Here is a 15,008-nt window from a genome sequence, read left to right on the forward strand (position 1 = left end):
AGGAAACTAAGACACTTCTTGGTGGCCTCAGCTTGCATGCTGAATTGTACAATTGTAGATCTGCTTTTGAGGTTCTTCTCTCCCACCTACTAACTCCTGAGGATATCAGTGCTCACAATCCATGCCATCATCTGAATCTTCATCTGATCCTTTCTTCAATATAGTTCTCAGTTTCACCTACGGTTTACCTGCTGTATCACTTTCCTTCACACTCTGCAGTTTGGTGTACAACCATGTGTTTCCTTCTGCTACCACCTCTACATTAGTTTTGGATCTGCTGCAAGACCCCTTATCATTGTAGCCTAAGTGTTGGTACACAAATTTTCTCACAATGTTATAGTGTTTATCAATAGTCATCTGAAGACATAGTAGAAAAGAAGAACATTCAAAGATACTTTTTAACTGGTTACTATATAGGATTGCTCTCAAATTACAGAATTACATGCCAATCTTACTGGTTACCTTTGGTATGCTCCTGCCTTACTATAAGGCTTCCTCCCTGCCTAGCTCATAGCCCACATCCAAGTGGCAGAATCCAGCCATCACCATTAAGCATGCTCCTTTGTCTCTCATCCTAACTCAGTGAGATGGAAGTATTCTTGCTTGGTTCCACACTAAAGCTCATCTTTCAAGTTTTAATTTTTGCCCCAAGAATTGCCTCTCTCCAGGAATGACTGACTGGACAGTTATCACAAACTTCAAGGAAACTCTCCCCATATAATACTAGGGAAGCTTATCATATGTCCCCAAGAAGGTAGTTACATTGTAACTTAATAGTCCAATACTGATAAAATATATAAAGATAAAGAAACAACATTAGAGCTACTTCTTTGAGTGATAACTTCCAAATTAAAGAATAACTCCTATAATTTTTGATGCTTCTCAAAATCTGAGTAACATTTCACATAGATCAGCAACAGTGTGCTAAAGTTGAGCTTCTCTAAGCCCCGTTGGGCCACAGTTTGTTAAATATATCCATTTCTGATTATTTATGATTATAGTCTGCCTCTATTTGCAAAAGCTAGTGATCTATTTTGACTGATAACCTTGAGATATATTGACATAAAATAAACTTCACATATTTAAAGTGCACAATTTGACAACTTTTGACATATGTATGTATCCATAAGCCATCAACACAATTAAGATATTGAATATATCCATTACTTTTAAAAAAGCTTCCTTTTACTCCTTTGTAACACCTCCCTCCTGTCCATCTTCATTCCCCTGTCTCCCTTCCCAGATAATCACTATTATTTTCAGTCAAATATGGCATGGAAACCAGAAACACATACTGAAATTATGAACCTATTTTGCCTGAATATAGGTTGACCAAGCGGAGGAGGCAATTGCACCCCACTCCAGCACTCTTGCCTGGAAAATGCCATGGATGGAGGAGCCTGGTGGGCTGCCGTCTATGGAGTCACACAGAGTTGGACACGACTGAAGCAACTTAGCAGCAGTACCAGGTTGACCAAGAGAGCAGTGGGGAAGAGAGATGGATCTGCTTTGTCTTCTAATACATAGAAGATCTGCCTCAGAGAAATGTGCCCTGATGGATGTTAAATTCTCAGAAAATTTTATCAACCAGATGAGTCATTCCTTTTTCAGTGGGGCTGAGTAAAAGAGAAGGTGGAAAAATAATCCAAAGAATTTCAATACTGTTCTTTTCTAGGCAATGGAAGAGTCCCTTGCTTTCTTTAGGAAAACTGGAATTGACTCTCACACTTGGACTCAGCCAAGACTTTCTCTTGTATGTGTAACATACTTGTGCTGAATTTGTAGTAGAGAAATGTAAAGTAGGAAAAAGACAAAGACAGATACAGTGGAGAGAGATTCTTTGTAGTTATCAAGATTTGGGTACAAGTATAAGATGGACAGCTGGTAAGAAGCTGCTCTGTAGCACAGGGAGTCCAGTCTTGGACACTGTGACAACCTGGAGGGGTGGTTTGGGGAGCCCCAGAGGGAGGGAATGTACAGACAATTACGGTGGATTCATATTGCTTTACAGCAAAAACCCAACACAATATTATAAAAAGTTAAAAAAATTAAAAATATGAAAAAAATGGATAAGAATAAATATTTTCTAGCTTCATAGTGTTTTTTAAAATTTCTTTTGTTAGTTTCATGGGCTAAAAAATAAACACTTAAGTAAAGAGTGAAGACAGAAATTTTAAAATTAATACAAGCTTTTCCTGAGTTATTTTATGAATTAAGATGAAAAATTTCTTAGAAAACACGAGTTGAGCCTAGAAATAACTCAAAAAAATATTGAGTTTTTTTCCTTCTAGAAAATGCTAACACAGAAACTAAATTTTGAGGGACTTTGAATTCACTGTTGTCTTCCAAGCGCCAAGAACTGAGTTGGCACTTAGCAGGCACTCACATTCATTCATTAGAAATGCCTTGGAGGAAATTATTTGGCAGTTCAGTGGTTGGGACTTTCATTTCCAAGGGCCCAGGTTCAAATCCCTGCTCAGGGAACTAGGAACTAGGATTCCAAAAGCTGTGCGATGCAGCAATAAAAAACAAACAACAAAAATATCACTTTTCATTTTCAATTTCCAGTGATCTTTTCTTTCTCCCAATTCTAGAGAAGTTAAATTCTAAACTGCATAATCTACCATTACATTTCAATACGCCTTAAATTTCTTCTTGTGGCCTCTACCTCCTCAAGATGACAAGATGATCCATTTTATTTTCTAGAGAGTGAAGGGAGATAGTCTCACAGAATCTGAATCTGAAATGGTTAGCTCTGATCTCTACACTATCAATGAGTAGCTGTGAGACCCTGGACAAATAACCACTCTAGGGCTTTGTATTATCATTTGTAAAATGTAAGTAATAACAGTATTTCACTCATATATATGATTAAATAAGATCATTCATGGGAGGGATTTGGCAATGCCTACCACATAGCAAACAATTGATACATACATGTTACTAGTTTTAGTTAAATACTATCCTATGAATTGATGTTTTTTTGGTTTTTAATTAAAAGAAGTTGGTGGGAGAGAACTGATTAAATATTCTTTGAGAGGGCTGAAGGTGAGTATACAGGCGGAAAAGAGAAAAGTATTATTTTACTGGCACTGGCTTTTAAGGCAAAATGTAGAAGGTAATATAGTTTATAAGTATCTTGAAAACAAGGGTTATGAATTTTTAGTAACAAAACTCCAACGACTTGCCAGTGTGCTTGACTCATATCTGGCATTCAGTTAATAACTGCATAATTCATCAGTAAACAAATGGGTGAGCTGTATTCAATCCCTCAGTGCTCAGTCCTGTCTGACTCTTTGCCCCATGTATCCTACCAGGCTTCTCTGTCCATTGAATTTTCTAGGCAAGAATACTAGAGTAGGTTACCATTTCCTACTCCACCTGATCCTCCCCACCCCGGGATTCAACCCGAGTCTCTCTGTCTCCTGCATTGGCAGGATTCTTTACCACTGCCACCTGGAAAGCCCAGCCAATAAATGAATCCTGGTATAAAAATCCCGGCACTGTTCTGCTTCCAGAGAGCTCTCCTGCTGGCAAGTAGATTCCCCTCCCATGTGCAGAAGGTAGGTCACTGTCTATGGTTTCAAAATCTCCCTAGGGTGGGATCTGTTCATCTTTAGCAAACAAACAGCTTTCTCTCTCCCTTCAAAACTCTCTTTTGGGCGGAGCTTCCCTCCTCCCCCATGTATCCTAAAATGACTAGTTCTCACTATCTCGGATTCTTTTAATACTTCCAGATCTCAGTGTTTATTTCCTGCTGAGCTTCTAAGCTCTCTGCATAAGAATCCTGGACTTCCGTCATCTGGGCCTAGATTTTTAATATGCTGACCACCTGGAGACCCAGGCCTTCATCTCAGAAAACAGATAGCTCAGTCACACGTCTGTCTTAAAAAGCAGTCGTCTGCTTGTGGTTCTTTTTTCGAATCCCTGAAGGCAGCAGAACTAAGCAGCTGTGGCTCCCAAAGTCTGCCCGGCCGAAGAAGCTCATGGTATTCACACTGCTCACTCTCCCTGCCCTCCACCCCAACCCCGCAAAGGACAGCCACTCTGCAAAAAGGCAGCTGCACTTCTTCCTGAACAGTTAGTTCAAGAATCCTGGGAACGCTGCACTGTAACTCCTTTGCTTCCAATCCCGCACTCTCACAAGCCACACTGCCTGGAAGACTAACTTTACTGTGCGGATAATTGTAACCATTTCCCTTCTTCTCCATCCTTTATGCAGTTATTAGACCGAACCCCAAACCTCATACTGAAATGGTTTCTAAACCTTCCAAAATAAAAAGTACAAACAACAACAACAACAACAACCCTTGCGGGTTACGTGTCTTTGTTGTGTGTCCATCCGCGCTCGTGCAAAATCTCCAAACGTCATAGTTTGCAATCTGAACAAGAACGCAGAGCAATCCGAGATCATTTCAGGGATTTCCCGCTCACTGTCCTCTTCTTCAGCACTCCCAAAGTGGTGCGTCTGGGGGTTTCTCAGACCTCTAAAGCAGCCATAGAGGCAATACAACTCTGCATTTTTTTTTTTTTCTTTCTCTCGTTGCCAGCCTTCTAAAGGAAACAGTCCCGAGCCCAGGGTCTCCTTCCGACTCCTTTGCATCTACACCGCGAGCTGTTGACCGGAAGCAAGTCCTTTCCTGGTCGCGGAGGGGACCTTCTGCGGAACAGCGTGAGGCTCCGGGGACAGCCTCCGCCTGTGTGGCTGCTGGCGCTCCGGCCGCCCCCACCTTCCCCGAGGCCTAGAGGACCCGAGCTCTAGGCTTGTGTGGGTGCGCGCTCGCGCGGTTGGTGCGGGAAAATCTGAAGAAGCTGCTGAGTATTGCTGGCAGTGATCTGAAGCCCAGCAAAAGCCTGCAAAGCACTTGAGCTTTCCGAAAGAAAAACAGAATAAACGAAAGAAAAGAAGCGAAGCCCGTTCTCCTGGAGCCCGGGTTTCCAATAGCCCTGGATCTTCCTGGAGCTAGGCAGAGGCGTGTTTGGCAGTGGCCACTGCCCGCACCCGGGCTTGGAAAGACGGGTTTTCCCCGTTTCAGGAGGAGGCAGGTGAGGGACTTGCAGGACCTGGTCTAAAAGCCTGCAGAGAGAACTCTAGGGTAAGTACTGTTGTGGCACCGGAGCGGAAACGGGGCAGGAGGAGGGGGGCAGGAGAGGGACAGGAGAGAGGGAGTGGAATGAATTATGCAAAGAAAAAAAAAAAATCCCCAATACTCCACAGCGGAGGGAGCGCAGCGCAGCACTCGTGAGATGAGTCCGCCCGGGTCTCCCGCTCCTAACCCGCTGGCAAAGTTCTTTTTAAGGAGAGGGAAAATCTCCCCAAATCCTGTAGTGACAGCAGCCGCCAGGGCGGGGCAGAGTGAGGGGCTGCGGCTCGGCTCTGGGCCTGGGCGGCCGTGCTGCCCCGAAGCCCGACGCCCCGCGTTCCCGTCCTCATGGTCGCCTTAGGCCTCGCCTCCCCGCCGCGCCCTCCTGCCTCCGCCCCGAGCGGCGGGCGGCCAGGGTGACGCTGGGCCCAGGCTCGGCTAGACTGCTCACCTGGCCGAGCCCCTCTCCCGCCCCCCAGCCCCCGCCCGCCGCCTTCCCGCGGAATCGGAAGGCGCCGGGATCCGTAGACGAGGAAATAACGACCCCTGCAGTTGCATTGCGGAAAATCGTGGCGGCGGCGGCGGCGGCAGCGGCGGCGCTAGTCGCGGACCATGGAAGCGAGGGAACTGGAGATTCTGGGGAGACCAGAAAAATAGGAGAGGGACAGCAGGCGCGCGCGCCGTGGGAAGCCCGTGAGCTCGCGAGGCCAGCGGGGAGCCGGCCCCGCACGGCCCCCGCTCCACGCCCTGGAGTGTCGCTCGAGCCGGGCTCCGAGGAGGCAGGCTGCGCGCAGACTGGGGCGGGAGGAAAGGTCTGCGGAGGCGGCAGGCGGCCGGCAGGCTCGGGCAGTAACCCTGCCTCTCTGTCTCTCTGTATGCTGTGTCTGCGTCCCTCTGGTACCCAGGAGCAGGAAGAGAACGGCGCGGCACGGAGCAGTCACCCTCTGACCATGCCCCGGTGAGGGGGGCGGACTTCGAGGGCAACTCGTCGCGGACTGCCGGGGCTTAGCCTGCAAACTGCGAGCAGCCAGGGACCTAAAACTGCACGGCACGGCCTGGCGGGGGGCTATCGTCTATGTCTTCTTGGAGAGCCAGGCGGATCGGGGTCTCGTTTTTGCAGGAAGAGCCCAGAGCTGGGGCGTTCGGGCGGCTGCCGCCGCCACTGCTAGTGCTGTTTCCGCTGCCTGTGCAAGGAGCAGAGACCGGTGAGCAAGGAGACCTCCCGGGCAGCGAGGCATCGGTCATGTGTCAGCACGTCTGGGGCTCACGTCCGTCGAGCCCGAGGGGAAATTTGCTGGAACAGTTCAAACTGCGATATTGATTTTGGGGGTGACTGTCCCTGGCCGACTATCCGGTGGAAGTGCGAGTGTGCGCTCGCTAGGAAGGGTGCGCGTGTGTGTTCCTTGTGGGGCTCCCCCTTCCCCCACTGTTTTCACGTCGAGTGATGCACTTGGAATGAGAATCAGAGGATGGAAATAGTCTGGGAGGTGCTTTTTCTTCTTCAAGCCAATTTCATCGTCTGCATATCAGGTATGGGACGCGTGCTGGAGTCACAGGCGGGTCCGGGTTATGTTATGGTCTTTGGAATGTATGGGGTTTTTATTGTGTGTAGACAATTAAGTAGCCTCGTGGGGTGGGACGAAAGAGGGATGGTGGCAGAGACCCTTTCAGTGGGTTTGCTGCCTTAAGAATTAAAAAGCTTCTAAACCCAAGTGTGTGTGTGTGTGTGTGTGTGTGTGTGTGTGTGTGTGTGTGTGTTGGAGGTAATATCTGGGAGTCCTGGAACATTGTAGGGGTGGAGAGATAAGAAAGAAGAGGCAAACTGGTGTTGATTTCCAACTGTTTTCCTGATTGAGAACTATGACAAGGAAATCTGAGCCTTGGCAACCCCTGCTGCCTTCCTCTGGCTTTCAAAGTTCCCAAACTAGATGGTTTCTGGTTGTAAAAAATAGATGCAGAGCCCTGCCCTAATATCTAGGCACTTTCAGGAGACTGCAGGAGGGTATGGAGACTGGAAAGTACCAGCAGGGACCAAAGGGATGTAGATATACTCCATCCCTTCCCCAAATACATCAGACCCCCCCCTCTCCGCCAAAAAAAAAAGCAAAATCTATCTGACACAACATAGTATCATAAATACCCGTTTAAATCATGATCTTTCCTAATTTCCAGTGCTAAGAATGTACTTACTGGCTCAGACTTACAGACCTCAGGATACTGGTGCCAGTGTGTGGATTTAGGAGCATGTGGGAAGCCAGGACATTGAAATGAATAAGGCAGAGCTAGTGCCTGGCTCTGTGTGTGTGAGTGTGTTTGTGTGTGTGTGTTAGGAAGGATTTTGATTTCCAGTGTTCTAGTCAGTGCAGGAAGTTGAAGGTATGGAGTAGGGATACAAGAAAAGCTCCAGGCTAAGCAGTATTTCCCTGTTTGGTTCAGTTCAGTGCCTCCTCCCACTGACAGTGTCCACACCATTTCTTTCACATTTATCATTTAAGCACCCAGGGTAAAGCCTGTGTGCAGTACTCCCCTCTGCCTGCATCCCTCTGCAGAACTGGGGACTCAGCCAAGTTCCCATGAAGTCAACAGAAGAGAACAGAAACCTTGCCTTTGTGAGCAGGCCTATTTGAACAGGTTTAGGATGGAGGGGCATGTTTCCTCTATCTTTGTTCTGCTCAGCCAGTCTCCACCCTTTAAACCAGACCTGATTCTGGATGTTAAAAAAAACCCTTGTCTGCCTTTATTCTGGATCCAGTTCCAAATATCATTATTCAGGACAGGAATGGGGGATCTTTTATTTTAAATCATTCTGTTTGAGGCTTGGCTACCGTTGTTAGAAATTTGCCTCTATAAACTTTAGAGATATGTTGTATACCTAGAAGACAAAAGTGCCCTGGGGTCACTCCCAATCCTCTACTCCTCTATGCATCCTACATGTATGAGAAAAAAATTTCCAGGTGACTGTAAAGGTTTATATCAGTCATATATCTAGAGATAGACTAGGTGGCATCTTACAAGGCCACATTTTACATCTTTCTCTTCCACATCTCTTTCAAGTTCTCTCTTTTCTCCATGTTATTTTACTAGTTATAAAATAGCCTTTTCCTGCCTCTTTCCTCACATCATAAATGATTTTCAAATCAGACAAACTGAGTTCCTTTAAGATTTACAAAAGGTTAACATTAATGCTCTGGACCTCCCCATCTTTTGTCCTTAACCCCTACTCTGCATTTGGGCGGGCCAGCACAGAGGAGAACCAGCTGAGAACAAGTCGAGTCTGTTCTTAGCTTCCAAAAGAGGCATTAGTGAAATATTTGTCACAGCTATACTAGATTTGGTGTATCAGCAGCTAAATTACATAAATAGAAGCTATTTCCAACCCAGGAGAGTTGTTGTGTAGTATGTGGCCTTTCACATGTATTTATTAAATTATCATTGTTATGTAATGAGAAAATAAAAGTATAAGCAAAATTGCTATTAGGTTAGCATTCCTAAGGCTAACTGGAATGCCTAGTTATGATCAGCACTCGTTTACTCTTTATGAAGACATTTAGGCAGAGATACAACATTATGGACTCATTATTTACACACATAAACTTAACTTTAAAAGGTCATTCTTTCTCTAAAATCAAGGTAGCCTTTTCCCTCTATAAGAAGAATAGAGATGCTCATTTGGTGATGTCTGTGTATATCACAATTCTCATTAGTAATTTATGACTCATATTTGCTACGTTTTGGGAGACTTTGTTTCCCATCTGGCACCCCTCAGAGGAATGCAATGCACTAAGGTTAAATAATTGGCTCAGGGAGGGTTTAGTGGGCTTATCATTTCTGTTTCTGTGATTTGCAGTCTTAATTTAATCATGAATGAGCTTTACTGAAAGTAATGTTAAGCATGTATTCATAGAACCTACTAAATCTTAACTTTGAAAACAAGTTTTATAAAAAGCACCTCTCTACCATTTTGCGATCAGTTGCCCTGCCTAGTAAATGGGTACTAATTGTTACTGAGTTACCAGGAGTCTATGTTTGTTACATTTGTGTTTGGCTTCCTTACTGAGGAATACCAGAGTAGAAGAGGCCAGCAAAAGTCTGCAGTGTAAACCTTCTGCAAAAGGGAGATTTTGGTAGTAAATTTGGCCTATAGAAAATATATTGACTGAATTTCAGTTGGCTTTCAGGAATGCTCTGGAATTTTGTAACTTAGTGTTTCCTTTACCAAAGGTTCCTACCCTCAGGGGTTTCCCTGGTGGCTCAGAGGATAAAGAGTATATCTGCAATGCAGGAGGGTTTGATCCATCCCTGGGTCAAGAAGATCCCCTGGAGAAGGGAACGGCTACCCAAATCAGTTATTCTTGCTTGAAGAATTCCATAGACAGAGGACCCTGGCAAGCTGACATCCATGGGGTTGCAAAGAGTCAGACCTGACTGGGTGATTAACACTTCCCTTTTCCTACCCTCATCCTACCCCAGCCCCTAAATTAAAAGTACACCCAAAGGAATTTTCTCCCTAGGTCTATGTGTCTATGTTGTTTAAAATACAGACACCTGAGCTTGTATGTTTCATGGCTTTGCATTAATCATTTTGTTATGATGAAACTGAGTAAATGGGATGAGGGGTCTGCTAGCTAGCTTAACCAGCTTTAGTTAGCTACTGGGGACATAGCATGTGTGCCTTCACTTGAGAGAATTTGGTTACTTCAGGACAGCACAGCTAGTCTGAAGAGGGAATGTCATGATCTGGGAGTTCTTGGGTCTGTATGTTTGGCTGACATCTCATTTTACTGAAAATGTCAGGCGGCCAAGATTTGTGGAGATGAGAGAGAAAGAGAGAGAGAGAGAGAATATTTCCTCTTGCTAGCAAGAACACTATTTCCTTCTTACAAATGCAGCTCAGATCAGCGAGAATGAATACTTAGCAGCACCAGGAGAGAAGTTTCTGGTCCAAAGAGAGCTTTCTGATTTAATTTGTGTTGAACATCCTACTTTTCTATATATAACTGTATATAACTTTAGTTCCTTGTCAGTTTATTCATAATAACTGCAATAGTAATTAGAATTATGTGATACTTTCACATGTATTATGTAATATTGCACACATTTTAACTCATCTAGTATCAAAATTTGTAGGGTGATTTTATAAATGAGGCAACCAAAGCCCACAGAAGTTCAGCTTGAAGGATTCACACACAGTTCTGAGTCAAAATTCAGTATATCATTTATGTTTTGGTATAAGATTTCTCTTAAAGTTTTCGTTATTTTTTATTTTGATATCTCCAATTGAATGACTAAATTGTCTTAAATGGAGGTAAGGCTTAGAGAGTTTCGAACTGGAATTTTAGGACGATTGCAGTCTAGATGTAGAATTAAGATAGTGTTTGCGTTGTACGTGACTCTGTCATTCAAACAGAGTGACAAACTGTTGCCCATTTGCCTCCAGTGTCTCATGATCAGCAATACCTGAAAGAAATGAATATTTCATACATTTTCTCCTAATCTGAAAGTTAAATGGTTTCACATCAATGGCTTACATGTAGAAAGAGACAGTAGTATATATCACATGTTTGTCATATAGATTAAATTAGATAATATGATCAATGATTTTCACTTAGCACAGTATCTCAGGCATATTAAGTTTGCAATAATATAATTTTGCCTGCAAACTTTGCATGGGTTTGTGAGGAATAAATAGAATCTTTGCCTTCATCCCATAACAGGTTGCTTAAAAGTGAGCAAACAAACAAACAAAAATTCCAAAAACAAACATTAGCTAGTGCATTTTGTAAAATTGAGTACAACTCCTACTTTCAGTGAGGTGTTGCCTTGAAATATCTCTTAATTTTCTTTCTCATATAAATGAGACTGGTAACATTGGGCTTTGGTACATAGTTATGAGTGTGACCCACTTTATCTGTGTGAGCCCAATATTGAGATGAGGCTTGGAAATCACTGGGAGCAATGTAGTGCTTATTCCCAGGGGAGCAGCAGCATTTTTCTTCTTTCTGCTTGTCAATTATAACTCAGTATAGACTCAACTTTAAAGTGCTTCCGAAGTGCCAAGCTGTATATGCTGTCAATATGATTTGTAATAGAAAATCCCATTAAATATGAAAAAGATAAAGAATCTGATAACCTTCTTGGCGATAGTGTTTCTTTAAATTCAGTTCCCCATGTGATGTCTTATAGTCACAGATACCATAAATGGCAGATACAATAGATATGACTCTCTTGGCAGTGACATGAAAGATTTCCTAAGTACTACATCCTTGGTGTGTTGGGGGAGGGTGAAGAATTGTGAGTGTCAAAAAAAATTTGCTCAGTGGGGAGAGGGAGTTTTATTGCCATCCTAGACAGTCACACTTACCATTCCAACTTTTAACCTTAACTAAGCATTATATATTTGAGCCTGAGGTGTAGGTCAGGGAGAGGTCTAGGCCCATAAATGTATATGGTAGTAGGCCATTTTATAAAGAATATGGGAGTTTGAAGACCCACCCTGCAATCAAAATCTGCCTTATGACTTTGGGCAATTCTCTTAGCCTCATAAGAGTCTGTTTCCTCATTTGTGAAATGAGAAGTTCTGTCTTGTTTGCCTATTTCAAAGAACTGTTGAGTGATCTTGAACGTTCTTTGTGTTATACAAATGTAAAGTATCTGTGTCTTTACCATATTATGCTTAAAATATAGTTATAAAAGTAGAGATATATACATATAATGTAGAGTGATATTAAAAATATGAAGAATACTTATGAAAGCAGTATTGTAATATACAAAATGTATTGTGATATAAAGCAGTATGAATAATGACTAATTATTTGCTAGAGTTCATAAATGCTGTCTATGTGAGAAGGCCAGACTTGAAGGCAAAAGAGAATGTTAAATAGGTGTTAGAGGTTTGGATAGAAAAGTTAGAGGGAACTATATCATCAAAAGAAGATGAATAGGAATGAGTAAGATACACAGTGGAGAATGTCTCAATTGGAAAAAGATTCACTTCAGGAGATACTCAAAAGTTGGGAGGAGTCCACTTTGGAAGCTGTTGAATTGAGAGAATATGGAGTGTTCTAATATATTTAATTTCTTGGTGATTTTTATTTTCCCTTTTGGTTCTTTACATGGATTCAATGGATTGAACCTGGGTAAGATTTTGGAGAGATAGAGGAAAGAGAGTAAGTAGTGCCAGAAAGGAATTAGGGGTGAGTCTTAAAGGAAGCTTAAGAGTTGACTGGGAAGACTTTTATTGATTGACCAGGAGTGTGATAGGGGAGGAATCATCATAGGAAACAACATGAGCTAAGACAGGGTAATCAGATAAGACATGATGAATTCAGGGGACTGTGAAGAGGTAAATAGGGCAATAGCTGCTGCTGCTACTGCTGCTAAGTTGCTTCAGTCATGTCTGACTCTGTGCGACCCCATGGACGGCAGTCCACTAGGCTCCACCGTCCCTGGGATTCTCCAGGCAAGAAATTGGAGTGGGTTGCCATTTCCTCCTCCAATGCATGAAAGTGAAAAGTGAAAGTGAAGTTGCTCAGTCGTGTCCATCTCTTCGCGACTCCATGGACTGCAGCCCACCAGGCTCCTCCGTCCATGGGATTTTCCAGGCAAGAGTACTGGAGTGGGGTGCCGTTGCCTTCTCCGAAATAGGGCAATAAGTAGAGGGTGAAGTATGATGGATGAGGCTGAGATAGAAGAGCATTTAGGAAATATGATTCTAATAATAATAATGCTTTACATATGATAGTAGTAGAAATTACCCTTGTGCCTCTCTCTGCAAGGAGAGCAACTTTTAAAGGAGGGTCAGTCCTCCGGAAGGTAGGTCTAGTTTTCTCTTGTTTAGAAATAGACCAATCAGGGTTAAAGCTTTTGGGTTTAGCCTAGCTATGCTCTGTTTTTACAAAATCACAAATTATTTTCCAGTATTGTCTCTAGTTCCAACTAGCTTCCCAGAAGCTTTTTTGATATTTCAGATTTAGACTACAGAATGTATCTCCTCACTTAGTTTGTATTCACATAATTCTACCCTAGGAAAAAGAGCCAGCATGCTATTGGCTAACCCTAGATTTTGCAGTGTGACAATTTTATCTTATTCCCTTTGACAATTGAATCTTTCCTGTTACTTTTTTGTTTTCATCTTGTGTAATCTTAAGCAAGACTAAAAGACTTCTAGCATGTGAAGGTGGTGTGGGGAGCTGTAAATGTTAAGAAATGGTTTGGGATTGCCTTCATAATAAAAGCAAGATTGAGCTGGTAATGAGGTAGCCAGTATTTAGGTTTGATTTTATTTTCATTAAGGTGACTTCAAGATAGAAGTGGAAATATATCAGTGGTTGTAATGGAGACAGCCTACAAATGCCTTTTCCTCCTAATCTGGGAGAGGTGGGGTCTTTTTCATAGTAAATGGAGAATTAATCTTTAACTTTGTCTAATACATCATGCCCAGAGGCTGAAGGGGCTGAGAATAGAAAATGAAGCCTGTGACTTTCAGGTGAATTTTCCTGACCCAAATCCTGCTGGCTTCGCAACACATTTGACAGGAATGCCACAGTTGGAATAAACATGTTAACTGAAGGATATGAGTCAACCTATTCCTCTTTTGCTGCTCCCTCTTCCTGCCATACACACAAGCAAGCTTTCACCCTCAAGGCAAACAATTTTGATGGCAGACTTATTGAGTGAATACAGGGCATTCCTCCTCCATGATATTAGAATAATATAAATACCTCATAGGATTCTTTAAAAAGGACAAATACAGGTACATGTCTGTGGGAGGATTTTCTCCCACCCTGAAGGAATTTAATGTGCTGGTTCATTAATCTCACAAATGTTAATAAATGCCTCCTATGAGTGAGGCACTGGGCCAGACAAAAAATATAGTAAGCTCAACAGCTTTGCCCTCGTAGAATGTATATTTAGTGATGCACGTTTCCCCCTTTGCTCAACTTGGGGCTTGACATTTTAGTAGATACTCAATAATGAATGTTTGAATTGGTACATAAATTAATAACAAGGATTGATTTAGAATGACTTTCCTTGCTTCTCAGGACACTGGGGAACACAATTGAGATCTTGTATGGGGGTTAAGAGTGAGGAAAATGAAGAAGACATCTCTGTTAGCTGCCCTCTTGCTTCTTACTCTATACAGTCAGAACTGGAACTTTTTCAGGGAGCAACTTATTGAATAGTTTTTTTATTTCCTTCTCAGACTCAACTTTTATCTGCATTAAAGACACCAGTGTTAGTTGGGACACTTAAGTGTTGCTTAAAATGTCTTTCTGCTCCTTTGTGTTCTGAAATACCACTCTATAAGACTTGAACTGAGGATCCATGGGTACATTGTTGTTCTTCCTCCATGCTTCTTTGTCCCTGTTAAAGTGAAGTGGAGGCCGCTCAGTCGTGTCCGGCTCTCTGTGACCCCGTGGACCACACAGTCCATGGAATTCTCCAGACCAGAATACTGGAGTGGGTAGCCGTTCCCTTCTCCAAGGGATCTTTCCCACCCAGGGATTGAACCCAGGTCTCCTGCATTGTAGGCGGGTTCTTTACCAACTGGGAAGCCCAAACCACTCACTTGGTTCCAGCTTGGGAGACGCCAGCACTTGAGAAGGCTCACTGTTAACAATGAAGTAGAGTGCTTTAGGTGAAAAGCTACCCATTCTTTAGTCTTCATGCAGAGCAACACAGGAAGCTGGTTTCTAAGGTGTTTTTGATCTTCTGTCAGAAAACTTTACTTCCCCCATGGCCTTTTGTAACAGAATTGTGGTGCCCAATGGTTCTTAACCCTGGAGGGGAGCCAGGAGCCTAGAAATTGAAAGAACATAATCGGTTTGCTGTTCTTGGCTGATCATTCTGCCTGTGATCTCCTAGTTGCTCTTCATAACTATGAGAAAATGGTCAGTTGGATGGTTTGTTGTGTGTTTCCTTGTT

At 43.1% G+C, this 15,008-nt stretch overlaps 1 protein-coding gene across 2 annotated transcripts in view; it reads left to right on the top strand.

Annotated features, from left to right (window-relative positions):
* Positions 1-4,413: 4,413 nt before the first annotated feature.
* Positions 4,414-15,008, top strand: part of CA10 (carbonic anhydrase 10) — an 850,317-nt gene continuing 839,722 nt past the window's right edge. Inside the window, exons 1-2 of one of the 2 annotated variants that reach the window (XM_040244303.1) lie at positions 4,414-5,096; positions 5,990-6,614. In XM_040244303.1, the coding sequence (XP_040100237.1) occupies positions 6,554-6,614 (61 nt within the window). In that variant the 5' untranslated portion in view covers positions 4,414-5,096; positions 5,990-6,553. Of the gene's footprint in view, positions 5,097-5,835; positions 6,615-15,008 lie in introns of those variants that run through there. The other variant, XM_040244304.1, reaches the window with a different exon arrangement.

The sequence above is a fragment of the Oryx dammah genome, unplaced genomic scaffold, assembly GCF_014754425.2.
Source record: "Oryx dammah isolate SB20612 unplaced genomic scaffold, SCBI_Odam_1.1 HiC_scaffold_8, whole genome shotgun sequence".
Classification (NCBI taxonomy): domain Eukaryota; kingdom Metazoa; phylum Chordata; class Mammalia; order Artiodactyla; family Bovidae; genus Oryx; species Oryx dammah.